Here is a 17,540-nt window from a genome sequence, read left to right as displayed (position 1 = left end):
TGTTCCACAGGAACCAGTGCTGGGGCCTCTGTTGTTTGTGTCTGCTCTGTATTTTTACTTTACAAAATGGAAATTAATCTTACATTTAAAGCAGAAATTTCAGAGGGAACAATGGTCTTTAAATCATGAGCAACATAAGATCAAAGTTAAAAAGGTTCAGATATACGCAAATAATTCAACAGATTCTGTGCGGTGTAGGATATGTCCTTTATTAATGAATAATAAAATCCATCAGCAATACATGATTAAGTTTAAATTGCAAAGCTTTAAGCAGTTTCTAATAGTCTGTATATGCAAATTCTTACCATCAGTTTGCAATCTAATACTTATAGTATCTGAGTTATATTCAAAATAAGCAGAACAACATCAACTTGCATCTTGTGATGTGTTAAAAACAGAAACTGGTGACTTCAGAGCCAAACAGCAATTACTAGTGCAGATTAATCACAATAAACCATGCCATATACTGTATTTATGAAGATTCTGCAAATACATTTGTACAAAGATCATTGTAGGCATTGCAAGCAGAATAAATCCCTTTTTGTTCACTGCTAGCTAGACAGATCTTACTTTGAGCAGTCAGTTTTCTGCTGTAAGACTGTTCACAACAAGTTTATTGAAGCTTCATCCATTTTAGGGTGCACAATGGTGATGACATTAACCTTTTAGTTCTTCAAAGCATCTGTAGAGTATGTATGCTTTTTAAAGGTTTCCGTTGTTACATGAAGTTTTTAATGAGATCATTTTCACCCTAAATTGTGGCATTCTTATAAACTGTCATGATTCTTTTTCTTAATTACCTGAAGGAGAGTGCTGTTATTGTACATGTGAATATTTGGAGCTCACTTCCTCCATTACCTCTCTAACCTGTTCAGCCTTAAAGATCCTTAACAATCTGTTCAACTGCAGAAGTATTACATATAGAATGTTAGATGGAAATCAAAGTTACTCAACGACTCCTTGTTGGAGTGCACTGGTGGACAGTTGCAACCTTAATAAAGGAGTGATTGTGTATCATAAACAAATAGGTGCTGGTTAGGATATTTGGTGATTGTGACCTTTCCGCTTTGTTATGCATACAGCAAGACGTACTTTCAACTTATCACTCCATCATGCATAGGTCTTCATCTCTAGGCACCACATCCTAGGAAAGGTTATAGGCCTTGGAATGGGTATAAAGTTGATTCACCAGAATGAAACTTAAGGCTCATTAGACTGGACAGGCAATTTCTTTTTCAGGCCAGAAAGAAGCACCGTAGTGCAAGACCAGGTATACAGAGGAAAAGATTCAGAGATGTTTTCAAAGCCTTCTTGAAGAAATTCAACATTCCCACTGATTGTTGAGAATCTCTGGCCTATGACTATTTACAGTGAAGATGGAGCATTTGGGAAAATCTGGAGAACCTCAAGTTCATTCAAGAAATATGTAGATGCCCTGTATCTGGAAGTGGAAGGAATAGACCACCTCACAAACTATTCACTCACTTGAATCATAAGACACCTCCTGCCCCATCTCTGAAATATTCTACAATTCCCTCTTTGGCCTTACTAGCCATTCTAAAGTCATAAACTTAAAGTGTCTCGATCCCAAGACACTGCCTACAAACAAGAATACTAAGGCTGAAAAGATTAATTTATGAGGACAAATTGCATTGACTTGACTCACTTCTTTGAGTAAATAAGATTGATTGCGTATGTCATTGTTTAAGATGATTAAAAGAAAATATAGAACGGAGATGTTATTTGCGCTTCTAAGATCAATTGGGTATGTCATTGTTCAAGATGATTAAAAGAAAATATTGAATAGATATGTTATTTGCGCTTCTAGGAGGCACAACCATAAATCAGGAAACACATCATCATACAGCGTACAAACAGTTGTGAAAATCTTGAATTTGTCAATACAAGGCATCAAATGCAAGCTTTAAAACTGCGACAATCTTTGTTAAGCAAAAGTTTAAAATATTACAAAATCAAGGCAGATAACAGGTAATAAACCATTATCCAATTGAATGCTTAAAACTGCTCAAGGATCGGAATATATTTCTCCTGTTTGTTTGATAAGCAGAGGGAAGAGACACAGTCATCCCTGGGGTGCTATGCATTACTTTTGATTTTACTTAGAGATGAAGCACAGTAACAGGCCTGCACCACCCAATTACACACACCCATGTGACCAATTAACAAATTAACTTGTATGTCTTTGGAATGTGGAAGGAAAGCGGAGCACTCAGAGGAAATCCACATGATCACAAGGAGAAAGTACAAACTCTCTCAGATGGCGACAGTAAGTGATCCCAGGTCGAAGGTGCTGTAATAGTTTTACAGTAACCACTATGCTACCATGCCGCACAGTCTTTCAGATTGACTCAGATCACCTGTAAATAGATTACATGTTCACAGTTCAGTGAGGAAGGTGTTGACCATTATCACAATCCCATAGGGAGTAGTGGTGAAAAATACCCCTTGGTATTTTTTTCCCCTGTGATAGACCAAGAAAATAATCCTATGGAGATGCTCTTTCACATCTGCTGGAGATAATCTCTTCTATAATCAGTATAAAGTTGGAATCAATCAGAAAACAGAGCATTTATAAACACAAGAGATTCTGCAAATGCTAGAAATCCAGAGTGACACACACAAAATGCTGGAGGAACTCAGCAGGTCAGGCAGCAGAGTATATTTGTTTTCTTGTGTAAAGAGGGAGGTTTAATTAGTAATCTCAGAGCTAAAGGATCTTCCCTGGAAGAATGAGCACAGCACTGAGTTTGATAGTGACATAATTATATCTAAAATTACATATTTAAATTTAACTAAAATCAATTTGATATAAATAAGAGAGCAAGTTGGCTGAAGTGGATTGAAAAAAGTAGGCTATAAAGAAATATTTAAAAGTTCTTAAAATTACTTTTCATTGCAAAATATTAGCTTCATTGCAAAACACAGTGATTAAAGAAATTAAAGTTGGTATTAAATCAAAAGTTGTCATATGATTTTGCAAAGTAGTGAGTCTAAGTATTGGTAGGATTTTTTTTTAAAGATGTTTTTCTGGCCATTTATCTTTTGGGAAATGTGGGCATCACTTCAACATTATCCATCCCCAACTACCCCAGACAGATAGCTTGCCAGACCACTTCAGACACACTTTAAAAGTCATCCATGTTGTTGTGGAGTCTCCCATAGACAGTGTAAGGATGGCAGATTTCTTCCCTCAACGACACTAGTGAAACGGGTGAATGGGTTGTTAGATGGAGACACGGAATGCAGGTGCTGGAATTTGAAGCAACACACAAGTTGCTGACAGAACTCAAAGGATCAGGCAGTATCTATGGTGAGAAATGGGTAGTTTACATTTCAGGTCCAGATGGAGGGTCTTACCCAAAACATCGACTGTCCATTCCCCTCCACAGAAGCTTCCTGACCCGCTAAGTTCATCCCAGATCTTTTGGGTTGGACAGATTGTCAGTTATAGATATTTTAAAAAGAGTATGGAGGGAGTCATACAAGTATAAAAGAAAGCATGGAGGCAGAGGAATTTTGATGGAGAGAAAACTGCTGAGATGCATAGATGCTGCCTGGCCTGTTGTGTTCCACCAGCATTTTGTGTGTTGTTTGAGATACTTAACAGGCATTTTAATCAATATTCACAGCTGAGGACACAGAAACATTTCACATTTAGCAGGGCACTGAAGGGCTAATAAAAGTAATTAATATTCATCATGAAATAGTGCAAGAAACACTAATGAGATATAAATCTAACAAATGCCCCGAGCCTGATAGCTTGTATGTTAGGGTTAAGCTACTGGATGTATTGATTATGATCAAACAAAATTCATTGGATTCTAGAAAAGCTCGAGTGGAATGAAAAACTGTATCTATAGCACATGTATTCAAAAAGGGGGGGGGATGAAACAGGGAATCATGGGCCAGTCATCTTGGGACAATGGTTGCAAAAATGCTCAAGTTCTTTTTTCAGGAACTGGAGTAACAGGTTATTTAGAGAAAACTTAATTCTGCTGTTAACTTGCTTTTGTGAGAGGAAACATAATCAATGTTTGGACTTCAGCTTTCTTCTGTATTAATATCTTGAAGATTTAAAGAAAGAAACCAAATATAAAGTATTTAAATTTATTCACAATATACAGGTGGTAAAGTAATCTGCAAGGACATAGAAGTATTGACAGGTTATGTCGCTGACCAGATAAAGTAGAATGCGGAAGAATGTGAGGTTACCATTTTGATTGGAAGAATAAGAAAAACATTTTTTTAAAGAAGAAAAATATTTTTGAATTTTCTTTGTATATGGATGACAAGTCTATACAAAAATGCAGCAAGCAATTAGCAAAACTAATGGCAATGAAGTCTTTATTGCAAGAGCTAGAATATAAGAGTAAGGAAGTCCTGGTACAACTGTAACATACCTTAGGGCAGACCACACTTGGTGAATTTTCTAAGCTTTATCATTTTATCAGGAAGTATGTAATGTAGTCCAACAAAGATTTGCAAGGTAGATTCCAAGTATGAAAGGATTATCATATGAAGAGAAATCACTGTCTCAAAAGGACATTTTATAAAAGTTCAGTATATTTATGGTATGTAGGTGTTGATGACAAGACCTACATCTATCACCCATTTCTAACTGTCCTAAAGAAAGTAGAAGAGAGCTCTATTTGCTATTGAATAGAGAATATCTAGCGATGAAGAAAGAATGGTGAAATATTTCTAGGTGACAAAGATGTTGACCTGGAAGAGAACTTAATGGCGATGCTCACATTCACCTGTTGGGTCTTTCCATCCTCGTGGAATAGGCAGCAAGATAGTCAGGCTAACAGAGTAGCAACACATTTTGCCGATGATACATAATTCCACCACGTAGGTCAAAATGGTGGGAGTGAAAGGGTAAGTTGTAAATAAGGTATGAGTCAAGCATACTGATGATCTCGGTGCCAGACTTCTTGAATGTTGTTAGAGGAACATTCATCCAGGTAAGTGGAGAGTCATAACAGTAATGCCATTCAGTGTCAAGGTTAAGTGCTTGGATTCTCTTTCATTGGAGATTTTAATTTCTTTGTCACTGTGTTCATGCCTGAATACTGCCAAGCTCTTAATTCACAGAAGCATACGCTGTTTCATTTTTGACAGTATTGTAAATTCAATTGAATAGTAATCAGTGCATAGCCCCACTTCTTAAACTATGAAAGTATAAAAGTAATTTGCCCCAAGGAACTCTTCTCCAATATCCAGCATCTGAGATGATTGACTTGAACAACCACATCCACCCTCCTTTAGTGCAAAATGTGACTTTCACTAATGAATCTCTATGCAAGCTACTGCCTCATCCTTGTATCTAGCAAAAACATCAACTATCCTGCTTGATAGTTACAATGTCAAAATAAAGAGTCGATGAAACAACAAAAAGAAACTGGGCTCTTCCTTCCTTTGCAGTTCTGATGAAAGGTCTCAGCCCAAAATGTCGACTTTCCATAGATGCTGCCTGACCTGCTGAGTTCTTCCAGTATTTTGTGTGTGTTACTCTGGATTTCCAGCATCTGCAGAATCTCTTGTGTTTTTGAAAATAACTTCCCTGGCTTTGTATTTCTAATTCCCCAAGCAACATTTTGTGTTTTTTATTACTTTATTAACTTGACTTTTCTTGATTTTTATAACCCTAACCCTAGAACTAAGTTGGCATGTACTTGCCAAAGATCGGCTCTTGCTATTTATTCCCATAACACTTCAAATATTGTGAAATATTTTCTATATAGCCCCGCACCCCCGCATTACCTTGTTTATGTTACTTAAAGAGTGGACCAGGAAGTAGTATTGTCAAAAACAGAGCTGCTCCTATTTCTCTCAGTTTGCTTCTTTTGAAGGTAGTTTACCAAAGTTGCTTGTCTGATGCAGCACAGTTCTCTGAGAACTTTCAAGATGTCACTCCTGAATTTTGCCCCAATAAACACATAAAGGACTGGGTTCAGGCAGCTGTGCATGAATCCGGTACTCTCTGATACCATGATGGTAAACTTGAGGTTTTTGTAGAAGCTGCAATCTGCAGTAAACACATCCAGGTTGCGCAAAGTCTTTATGAACTTTGCCACGTTGTAGGGGGCCCAACAAATGCAAAACATCACAGTGACTATTACCACCATTTTAATGGCCTTGTGTCTCCCAAAGTTCTGGGTCTTGTACAATGTTTTGATTATCTTTGCATAGCAGTAACACATGATTGTGAGTGGCAAGGTAAAGCCAATTCCATGGTATAAAAATTGTTCAGCCAGAAGCCAGTCATGGGCCCTAGCTGATATGTAGTTGCATTTGGTTTCATTTTCATTATTTGTAGGCTCAACCTGTAAGAAAACTAAATTAGGAATTTGTAGAAGGAAACCTGTCACCCAAACAATGGAGCAGACCAGGTGGACATACTTGGCTCTGCGATTTTTATGTGTCTGAATTGCATAGACAATTGCCAAGTAGCGATCAATGCTGATGCATGCCAGTAGTAGGCTGTTGCAAAAGAAATTGAGTTTGTGGATAGAAGTTAGAAGTTTGCAAAGGAATGTACCAAACAACCATCCAAAAATACCCTCAAGTGCAAAGAAGGGCAGGACCAGGACCAGGAGGAGGTCAGCGACTGCCAGGTGTAGTAAATAACTGTCAGTTGGAGATCTTGAATTCTTGTAACGCAACAATATCAGCAACACCAGACTGTTTCCAATGACCCCTAACAGGAAGACCAGGAAATAACATACTGGTACAATAATCTTATGGAAATACTGTGGAGTTTCATCTAATTCTGAACAGTAAGTATCGCCATAATCCATTGTGGTCCCATCATCTGAGTAGTTGAGCTAAAAGGAATAAAAAGACACAAATAATGACATTTAAAATTGGTTCTGAAAGTATTTGGTTTATTAATCTGAATATCAAATAAATTATTGCACAAGTATTGCCTCATTCCCTTTTTCCTTGATATGATTATTTAATGAGTAGTTCTACAGATGTACTGTGGAGAGCATTCTAACAGTGTGCATCACTGTCTGGTATGGGGAGGGTGAGGGAGGACTACTGCATAGGATCAAAGTAAGCTGCAGAGAGTTGTAAAATTAGTCAGCTCCATCTTGGGCACTAGCCTCTGTAGTACAGTCAGGACATCTTCAAGGAGCAGTACCTCAGAAAGGTGGCGCCCATCATTAAGGACCCCTCACCAACCAGGACATGCCCTCTTCTCATTGTTACCGTCGGGAAGAAAGTACAGAAGCCTGAAGACACACACTCAATGACTCAGAAACATCTTCTTGCCCTCTCCCATCCGATTTCTGAATGGACATTGAACCCATGATCATTACCTCACTACTTTTTTATTTCCATTTTTGCACTACTTATTTAACTACTTAATATACATATATACTTACTGTAATTCAGTTTTCTTTTCTCTATCATGTACTGCTGCTGCAAAGTTAACAAATTTCACAACATATGCCAGATATTAAATCTGATTCTGATGAGAGGTTGTCTACATGAAATGTTAATTCTCCTTCACCCTTCATATAGGCTACCTGTTCTACAAATACTTCCAAGTTTTTATGTTTTCATTTTTGTAAGTATCTCAGACCTCTTGGTTTGTGAGGTACTATTCTAGAGAAGAACAGGACAAATGGCTCTTGTGAATTTTAGTGAAGAAGGAGGCATTCAGTCAGTATTCCAAAATACAATCATTCTACTTACAAGTGCAACTGTGTAGAAGTTGAGTGAAAGTATGGTCAAGGCTCCCACAAACCAAGAGCTTAATGTACCACCTGAATAGCAGTCCAAGTTTCTTAAAGCTACAGAATCATGTGCCCACAGAAGAAACATCCCATCTCTCTCCTTGCTCTTACAGAAGCATGGCTCAAGGACAACATCCCATGAAACCATCAATCTTCAGGCCATGACACTCAGGGACTTGTGCTGATATTATTTTGTAACTGTCATGCTATTGTAACTATATGAGCTGTGTATGTACTATGATTTGCACCTTGGCCCGAGAGGAAAGCTGTCTTCTTTAGCTATATACATGTGTATCGTTGAATGACAATTAAACTTGAACTTGAAATTATTGCTCTTTGTAAGTGTACTCATGATTAGTTCCATCTTTAACTAAAATCCTGTAATTTTTTTTGTTCTCAAGAACTCCTCTTTGAAATGAATTACAGTATCATCTTCCAATGTCTTCAGAGAGTATTCTAGATCGCAACAAATCTTGAGTAAAAACAATAATTTGGTTTCTCCCCCTCCCCCCATATAAGAGTGATGAGAAACCTTTTATCATCATGAAAATGTCTTTTAAGTGATGCTTTTACTTCTTCTGTTCTAAAATCTTTTACAAAACCTATTCTCAAAACTGAAGTCTTTCGTCCTTGGTAACATACAGAGGAAAAAGCTCTCTGCCTTTGCATCCTTCCTGGTGCTAAGAATTTTACACAATACTCCTGTTCATGATGTATGCCTAATTATTCATTATTAGGAACAAGAGAAAATCTGCAGATGCTGGAAATCTGAGCAACACACACAAAATGCTGGAGGAACTGCTGAGTTCCTCCAGTATTTTGTGTGTGTTATTCATTACTAGGGTCTAGAACAACCATTTTGTCTATATCATCCATGTTATCATTACAAGAACTGATAAATAATGTTTTTAAGCAAATTTTGTACTTGCTGGGCATTTTTATGGATTTGAATGCATTGACAAAGACTTTTCTTTGCATCTAGAAATGTCAAAATACTTTGCATATTATGTTACCCTTCATTAATCAACCTCTCATAATAGCCTTCATACTGTTCTGTGATAAGTTCATTCCAGTAAGTTTCTGCACTATCTATAACTTTGCCAAGTTTCTCATCCAGTCCAAATTTTATGATGGACAGCACAGAGGTAAAGCTAGTAGAGATGCTGTAACACAACTCCAGCTATGGATACTGACTATGAGGATTTTGTACTTTCTCGCTGTGATACAGGGTTTTCTTTGGATTCTCCTGTTTCGTGCACCAGACAAAATGTGTGCATACTACTAGGTGTCAACACGAGGAAATCTGCAGACTGTACTTCTTCCTATAGATGCTGCCAGCATTTTGTGTGTGACACTACTAGCTGTATTAGTTCCTTAAGGTTGTTTGTAACCGGGGGTGGTAATGGGGACAAGCTCCCACTATCTATTAAATGCTCCCAGTGGCATCAGCTTGCTCTCCATATCCAGGCTTGTGTATCCAGACAGCTAGTACGCAATATCCATGGTCAACTTTGACCAGATGAGGCCCTCACTCACTACATGTATTGGCTGCAGCAAATTGTCCCTCATAAGTAGGAGCATAATAGAATCAGGGTGCAGTTGATGGGAATGTGGAGAGAATAAACTATGATTAACATTAACCTATTTTAAATGGGGTTTAACATCTGGCACAGATTTGGTGAGCCAATGATCCTCTTTCCATGGTCTATAAATCTGAGTTTCCTACCACATCCTATGGTTCACGCAACAGCGCCAACATGCAAGATACTACCGATCTTATCAAAAATGATTGTTTTTCCAGGATTAAGCTATAATTTGTGGAGAAGATTCACCATTTCAGGTCAGTATAGAGTAAGTACCTATGTCTGACCCTTAGAATATTCAAATAGATGGAAGCTAGTCAAGATTCAAGTCACCATGACTATTAAATTAGATTATGTTGGTCTCTGTTTGTACTTAATTTTCCTTCCTTAATGTAATAATTCTTAACAGTCTTCGCAGCAAAAATCTGTCAATATCAGTTTGCTTTTGGGGTTAAGGGACAGAGTTGCATTGTCCTTTTATGTGAACTACATTTTCCAGGAAGAAACTTGAATAGCTTACCTTTATTTTCATGATTCCCAAGTTTTGGGTTGACCCCTGAAGACAAAGTTTCTTGGTTTAAGCATTTTAATTTGATTGGTTCTTATTAAAGAACTTCTATACTCATGAAAGAACATAGTCTGTGACATCAAAGATTCAAAGATTTGCTGGGTGGGGGTTGGAAAGATAATAAGTTCACCTTTTGTTATGATTCAAGAGATGTGGGCTTTGCCAGCTAAACCATATTTAATTGCCCATCTATAATTGCCTCTGAGGTGATGGTGAACTGCTCTCTTGAATGGCTGCAGTTCCTGAGGTGTCAGGATGCCCACGATGCTGTTGGAAGGGAGTTTCAAGACTTGAACTCAGCGATACACTTCAGGATGGTGTGGGGCTTTGAGAGCAACTTCCAGGTAGTGGTATGCCCATGCATTGCTTCTAACTGGTGGAGATCATGAGTTTGGAATCTGCTGTCTTGGTAAATTGCTGGAGTGTATCTGGTATAAACTGCAGTTTTGGTGGTGAAGTGAGTGAAAGGTTATGGGGATGGCATGCCTCTCAAGCAGGCTGCTATGATGTTAAGCTTCTTGAGTGTAGTTGAAGGAGCACTCATCCAGACAAGTGGGGAGTATTCTATCATAATCCTGATTTGCTGTTGTTTCTTTTCACACCTGTGGCACATCGGGCGGCTTTTTTTGCCGTTTCCTTAACATTTAAATGCTTTTTTTTTACGAGGCCGAGTTGCTAGCTCAATGCTCAACCCAGCACTGGTGGAAAAACATGCAAGGGGTGGCTGGATTCAAACCCGGGACTATTTGCTCGAAGTCCAGTGCTAATGCCACTCCACCAACTGCCGGCAATCCTGACTTGAGCCTTGCAGAAACCGGACAGACTTTAGGGAGCTAGCAGGCCAGTTACATGCCACAGGGTTCTTGCTTACCTGTTCTGGGCACAGTCTAATCAAAAGATGCAATGGATTTAACTCTGGCATTGCTGGAGCCAATAGCGGTTGTATCAAACTTCACACAAGGACACAGACAAACCATGTTATCATCAGGTGTCTACTACGGACTTTAGAGGGAACGGAAACCATGCTATTGTCCCAAAGGACTGAAAAAAACTTTGAGATTCTAATTGAAATTAGCTGAACCAAAAATCTGCTATTTTAAGAGTTTCTAATTTGATAATGTTGTAGTTTTCAGACCTCTTGTAATTTGTTTCCTAAACCATCATTATGTGGAGTTGCTTTGGCATTTTGCAAATGATTTGTTGTAGTCACTAAAAGGGCCAAGTTTGAACAATTTGAGCCACTGTGATCTCACACTGAAATTGCTTTCACCACAATATAGAATATATACTCCATCTGAACTTCACAATATATGGAAATCAGTGGTTACAAAAGGAATATCATAGCAAGAATTCAACATTACTCCATGAAATGTTTTTGATATGGAATGGTTGAGGAACATTTGATTTACTGGTGAAAATATTAAATCAAAATGTTGAAGGAGATGTATGACTAAGGGGTATGCAGCACAGGGGCATTTGCTTGAGAATGATATAGGGCTTATGAAGTCTGTAGAGCTCAAGGCTCTGAGTAAATACTACTAATGTTGTCTTCGCAAAGTCTTTCCAAAAACACTGGAAGGATTATTGAACTAATTCCAGTGTCCTCTCTCTGGTCAACATCCCTGTACTGTTCACTGCGTTCAGTCAACTCTGTTGGACAGGCCATATCATTCACATGTCTGACACTAGACTTCTGGACGAAATACCTTATTTTAAGCTCTGTCTCAGGATGAGATTACCAAATAATAGAGACAAAGATTCAAGAATTAATCAAGACCCACGAATGATTAAAATATTAAATTCAAATTAAATTACAAGTATTTTTTCCATTAGATAAAATTTTCAAATCATAATGGGTATATATATTTAAGCCAGGCTTAAATTGCATCTGGCTCCTCTCTGCATGTCACTGCAGCTGCACTGAGGTCCATGGTGCATCTGCTAGTGAAGCAGGAGGGGACAGTACATGCTGAAGTCTGGAATTAGCTGAGAGCTGGAGATTTCCTAATCACCAACTGTCGGTGAGGTCAGTCTGGCCCAATAATTTTTGGTGCTCAAAGACCACCAATATCACTACTAGCTGTAGTATTTTGGGTTCTTGAATGAGATCTTGCTGTAGGGTTTCAACCTTAAAACATCGACAATTCCTTTCCTCTCACAGATGCTGCTTGACCCGTTGAGTTCCTTCAGCAGATTGGTTATTGCTTATCCATGCTCCCTACTCTCTATATCTCCCACCATTCTGTCAAATTTCAGCCAGATCATTGGGCCACACTGACCTCACCAACAGTCAGTGGTTTGGAAATCTCCAGCTCTCAGCTAATTCCAGACTTCAGCATGTACTGTCCCTCCTGCTTCACTAGCAGATGCACCATGCACCTCAGTGCATTTGTAGTGATGTGCAGAGAGGAGCCAGATGCAATTTGAACCTGGCCTCTCATCTTTATGCCTGTTTTAACTTTAGCATTTCATTGAATGGAAAAGATAATTACCAAAAAAATGAATTTAATATATTAATTATTTGCAGGTTTTGATTTTTAAAAATGTATCTTACATTGTAGAAGTTAAAATTTAGTTATTTGAATTTTTAATGAATAACTTCTAATTGTACCTCTATTATGGACATTTAACAAATGATTCAAAGGTCTTTAATGGAGGTGAGTGTGTAGGGGAATTAATGAGATGGCTGCAGACAATACCAGCTTAGACCAACCCCAACCACAAGTTGCAAACTCAAGTGATTGATAGTAGTCCCATGCCTAGACACTGCATAACAACCATCATATACCTTCCAGGCAGCTAACCATTGCATATACACTGACTACTTTATAAGGTACCTCTTATAAAATGGCCACTGAGTGTATAAGGTAAAGGTAAAACTGTCACTGGTTCACCTATACCGCCTGGCACTGAAGCTTGACTCTATAAAATAATTACCTTACTTTTGGTAGAGGTAAGAAATAGTATAAGAATACTCTAAACTTTAGATTAGGGAACAGTTGTTGCAGGATGACCGCTTGATGTCAGATTGCAGTAAACAAACTTTGTTCTGAACGTAAATGTTGGATTCTGTGTGAAATCTTTCTGTCTTCAGTGAGCCTCAGTGGTACAGCTTTGGTAGCACCTCTCAGCTGTGAGGTGTCAGGTTCCTTGGCCTTCCACAGGCAGTAAAGGTAAGTGCGGGCAGGCTGACATTGTGCCTGATTGCTCTGTGCAGCCAGCTACTACAGACATAAACAAGCCTAATGCATTATGTTGAGTTCCATAAGGTATGTCTTCAGCTAACAATCTGTTATGAGGGACTTTTGCAAGTAACATCCTAAGAGGTAACAACCAAAGGTCCAAACTCTCAAATGTCCCTTTAGTTACCTCTATTAATTCAAAATTTAAAAATTCAATCAGGTTCAGCAGGCATAATCTATTTTTATAAAAACCCATGTTGGCTCCCTCTGATCAACTGAGATGTTCAGCTACCTCATTTATAATTCCTGGTTTATCTCCATCTTTTTTTTTAAAGTGAAGCAACTTGCTTAATTTTCCAGTTTACTGAACAATTCCAGAATTAAAACAAGGACCATTATGGTTACAGCATCTGCAAAATCATATCCAATTTCTTTAAAATTCTGGGTTAGACACTAACTAAAATAGTATACTTTGGACCCCAGCAGAGAAAAGGTTTTATTTTATAACTGATATGTGCAATGAGATAGGAGTAATTAGTGATCTGATAACAAAGGAAAAAATCCTTCGGTAAGGTGGGATTAAAACATGACAATTTCATGTTCAGTTTGAGAGTCATAAACTGATCTCTAAATCTAGGATCCAAAACTTAGATAAAGGTATTGCATTTGGCAAGAAAGAAGAAAGAATTAAAGTGACTTGGGGAATTAGTTTGAAAAGTATTGCAGTAGATATACAGTGGAAGATGTTTAAAGAAATATATAATTATGTTCAATGAAGATAAATGCAAAGTATAATGATTTAAAGTGTTCTTTATGATCCCCATAAGGCATTAGAGCAGAATTAGGCCATTCAGCCCATCAAGTCTGCACTGCCATTTGATCATAACTGATATATTTTCCCTCTCAACCCTATTGCCCTGTCTTCTTCCCATAACCTTTGATGTCCTTACTAATCAAGAACAAATCAGCCTCCACTTTAAATATATCCAATGACTTGGCCTTCACAGCTGTCTTTGGCAATAAATTCCACAGATTCACCACCCTAAATGTAGATAAGTTAGCTGAACCAGGTGGACTACATCCCAGCATTCTGAAAGAGGTAGCTGAAGAGATTGTGTAGGGATTAGTACTGATCTTTTAAGAATCACTAGAGTCAGAATTGTTTCCTTAGGACTAGAAAATTGCAAATGCCATTGCACGCTTAAAGAAAGGTGGGAGGCAAAAGGTAGGAGATTAATGTTTTCTCAGTATCTGCCATGTCCTTTCTCTAATGTAAATACTAATACAATACACTCTGTGGCCACTTTATTAGGTACACCTGCTCGTTAATGAAAATATCTAATCAGCCAATCCTGTAGCAGCAACTCAATGCATAAAAGCATACAGACATGGTCAAGAGGTTCAGTTGTTGTTCAGATCAAACATCAGCATAGGGGAAGAAATGTGATCTAAGTGACTTTGTCTGTGGAATGATTGTTAGTGCCAGACGGGGTGGTTTGAGTATCTCAGAAACTGTTGATCTCTTAGGATTTTCACACACAACAGTCTGTAGAGATTGCAGAGAATGGTGCGAGAAACAAAAAACATCCGGTGAGCGGCAGCTCTGTGGGTGAAAAGCCTTGTTAATGATAGAGGTCTGATGCGAATGGCCAGACTGATTCAAACTAACAGGAGGGTGACAGTAACTCAAATAACCACATGTTACAACAGTGGGGTGCAGAGGTACATTTCTGAACACACAGGACATCAGAGAATCTTGAAACAGATGGGCTACAGCAGCGGAAGACCACACCCAATTCCACTCCTGTGGCCACTTTATTAGCTACACTCCTGTATCTAATAAAATGGTCACTGAGTGTACAGTGTAGAGGTTAACATGATTGCTTTACAGCGCTAGTAATCTCAAATTAGGGGTTGATCCTCGTCAATGTCTACAAGGAGTTTGTGCGTTTTCCTTGCGACTGTATGGGTTTCCTTTGGGTGCTCCTGCTTCCTCCCACATTCCGAAGATCTATGTGAGTAGGTTAATGAGTTGTCAGCATGTTATCTTGGCACCAGAAGTGTGGTGACATTTGCAGGCAGCCCCTGGTGCGATCTCGGACTGTATCGTCGTTGATGCAAAATAACACATTTATTTCACTGTATGTTTCAATGTACATATGACAAATACTGCTAATCTTTTAATATAATCAATCAATATATTTTTAAAAGTAAGGTTTGCTGAAACTTAAAAAGCCAGTGTAGATATGTTCGGAGCATTTTGAATAGGCTGAGTTGAGATAAGGGCAATCTTGGTGACAGAGTTGATATAAGATCAAAAGCTCATACCTGCAAAACAACATGCGATTTGTATTTGTACTGAAAAGGAGTCACATAATAATGTATAGATTCATCACACCTATCTAGCAGCACAAATATATAATGTAAGGGATAGATTTGAATAATACAGTAGTAAACCAATACTGAGTGGTGAATCTGTGGAATCTGTTGCCACAGGCAGCTGTAGAGGCCAAGTCATTAAGTATATTTAAGACAGAGGTTGATAGATTCTTGATTAGTCAGGGCACGAAGAGATATGGGCAGAAGGCAGGAGATTGGGGCTGAGAGAGAAATGGATCAGCCGTAATGAAATGACAGAACAGACTCGATGGGCCAAATGGCCTAATTCTGCTCCTATATCTTATGATCTTATAAAATAAACCCAGCAACATATTTGTAAGTGGTCTAACTATGTTCCCGTGAGACAGGTAATGAAGATCATAGGATTTAGGAACCACTGATAAAAACCTTAGAGTTGTAGCAATGGTCTCTTTACCTGTTTGAGGGAGTAGACAGGATCGGATTTCATATATAATTTAGCAAATTAAAGAAATGTACAAACTGGAGGCTCTTTGCCCTCAAGCTTGTTCTACTATGCAAATGGATATGCTGAATAATACCTGAACTTAATCTGCCCATCTAAATTCCATTGAGTGGTTTCACTTGTATAAAAGTACATTAATATAGCCAGTTGGAGAGTTCAAATATGAACCTCTTACTACCAATGTTCCAACATACCAATCAAAATTTTAAAGTCTGGCATTTGATCAAATAACTGAATGGGGGATAAACCCATAAAGAATACACCATTCTGAAAAATATTTAGATCATTAGTCTGTTACCAAAACTATCATCTCTTATCAAAATAGAGAAAACAGTTACTTAAGTAAATTGCTGCTTGCAGAATCTAATCGTTTCACTTTGCAAGTTACGACATCTAATGCTTTTGTTTCCCTTTTAAACCAGCTATACTGTGAGAATCGGGTTTAAAAGTTAAGATAAAAAGACAAGCAGAACTTTATTTTTCCACATCTTATTATGAATACCCTTCATCATAGCCCAGTAAAAGAAAATGAGGAATACTTACATCTTCAAGGGAAAATTCAATATTCATCATTTTAGGCAATTATATCAAAGCACTCAGCTTTATTGTAGAGACGGTAAGTTGCCAGTGAGTTTCATTAATATATTGATGGCACCTTTGAGCATGGAGAACTGCTACCCAAATGGTAAAAGCTAATAGCTGGTCTTTTTTTTAACTCAATTGACATCCTTCCTGTTTGACAAATTTAAATACTGTGAATTTTTCCCTTTTCTATTCCTTGATTTACATAAAGTATGTATACTACAGCTAATCACCTCTGTCAGCAGTTGATAAAGGCAGATAATACAACTTCAAACTATATCAAAACATTTTATTGCCAATGAGATTTTCCTGGTAGCAGTAGCAGGTACGTAATGGAACTCATTGTTAACAACATGTTAACAATCTACTAAGAAAATAATTTTATAAAAAATTGGGCTGAATTAACAAAAGTAAATGAAAAGAAATCCATGTTTGACAAATTTGAGAGAGATTTTTGAGCAATGACATGGATGAACCAGTTGATGTGTGTATGGATTTTCCAAAGGGCCTTTGATCAAGAGTATCAAAACAAATTATTAAATAAAATTATATTGGTTAATGAACAGAAAACCAATCAGGAATAAAGTGGTCATTTTTGGCTTGAGAAGCCGTGGCTGGTGGTGTGTTGCCGCAAGTAGTGCTGAGACCCAATCAGTTTCAATTACCTGTATGCGGGAATTGTGCACAATGGAACTAAATTTACTAATGATACAAATCTAAATGGCAGTGTGGGCTCTGAGAAGAATGTAGAAAGTTTAGGACAGAGATAGGATAAATAAATAGGCAAGGACAAAGCAACACACACAAAATGCTGCAGGAACTCAGCAGGTCAGGCAGCATCCATGGAAAAAAATACAGTCGATGTTTCAGGCCGAGGCCCTTCGGTAGGACTGGAGAAAAAAATAAGAGGAGTAGAGTTAAAAGGTGGGGGAGGGGAGAGAGAAACACAAGGTGATAGGTGAAACCTGGAAAGGGGGGGGGGGGGGGAATAAAGTA

The 17,540-nt window shown here is 38.0% G+C and overlaps 1 protein-coding gene across 2 annotated transcripts; it reads right to left on the bottom strand.

Moving 5' to 3' along the window:
- Positions 1 to 262: 262 nt before the first annotated feature.
- On the bottom strand, positions 263 to 16,607 carry cxcr5 (chemokine (C-X-C motif) receptor 5). Of its 2 annotated transcripts, XM_073029896.1 has the most exons (3): positions 16,506 to 16,607; positions 5,785 to 6,848; positions 263 to 2,378 (listed from the first exon to the last, which is right to left on the bottom strand). In XM_073029896.1, exons 1-2 carry the CDS (start codon positions 16,533 to 16,535, stop codon positions 5,799 to 5,801), a joined length of 1,080 nt encoding a protein of 359 aa, XP_072885997.1. In that variant the 5' UTR covers positions 16,536 to 16,607; the 3' UTR covers positions 263 to 2,378; positions 5,785 to 5,798. The 2 variants fall into 2 exon arrangements, with proteins under 2 accessions (XP_072885997.1, XP_072885996.1); XM_073029895.1 differs by having other exon boundaries at positions 263 to 6,848.
- Positions 16,608 to 17,540: the final 933 nt, after the last annotated feature.

This window comes from Hemitrygon akajei, chromosome 26, assembly GCF_048418815.1.
Source record: "Hemitrygon akajei chromosome 26, sHemAka1.3, whole genome shotgun sequence".
Classification (NCBI taxonomy): Eukaryota; Metazoa; Chordata; class Chondrichthyes; order Myliobatiformes; family Dasyatidae; genus Hemitrygon; species Hemitrygon akajei.
The sequence above is the reverse complement of the archived record's forward strand: the minus strand, read 5'-3'. Positions and strand labels throughout refer to the sequence as shown.

What these genes read in the sequence shown, in the direction of transcription:
- cxcr5 (XM_073029895.1), bottom strand. Translation starts at nt 16,535, where the DNA reads ATGATGAATATTGAATTTTCCCTTGAAGAT. An exon ending in TTGAATTTTCCCTTGAAGAT is followed by an intron (nt 6,849 to 16,505) that starts GTAAGTATTCCT and finishes TATTCCTTTTAG; the next exon opens with CTCAACTACTCAGATGATGG.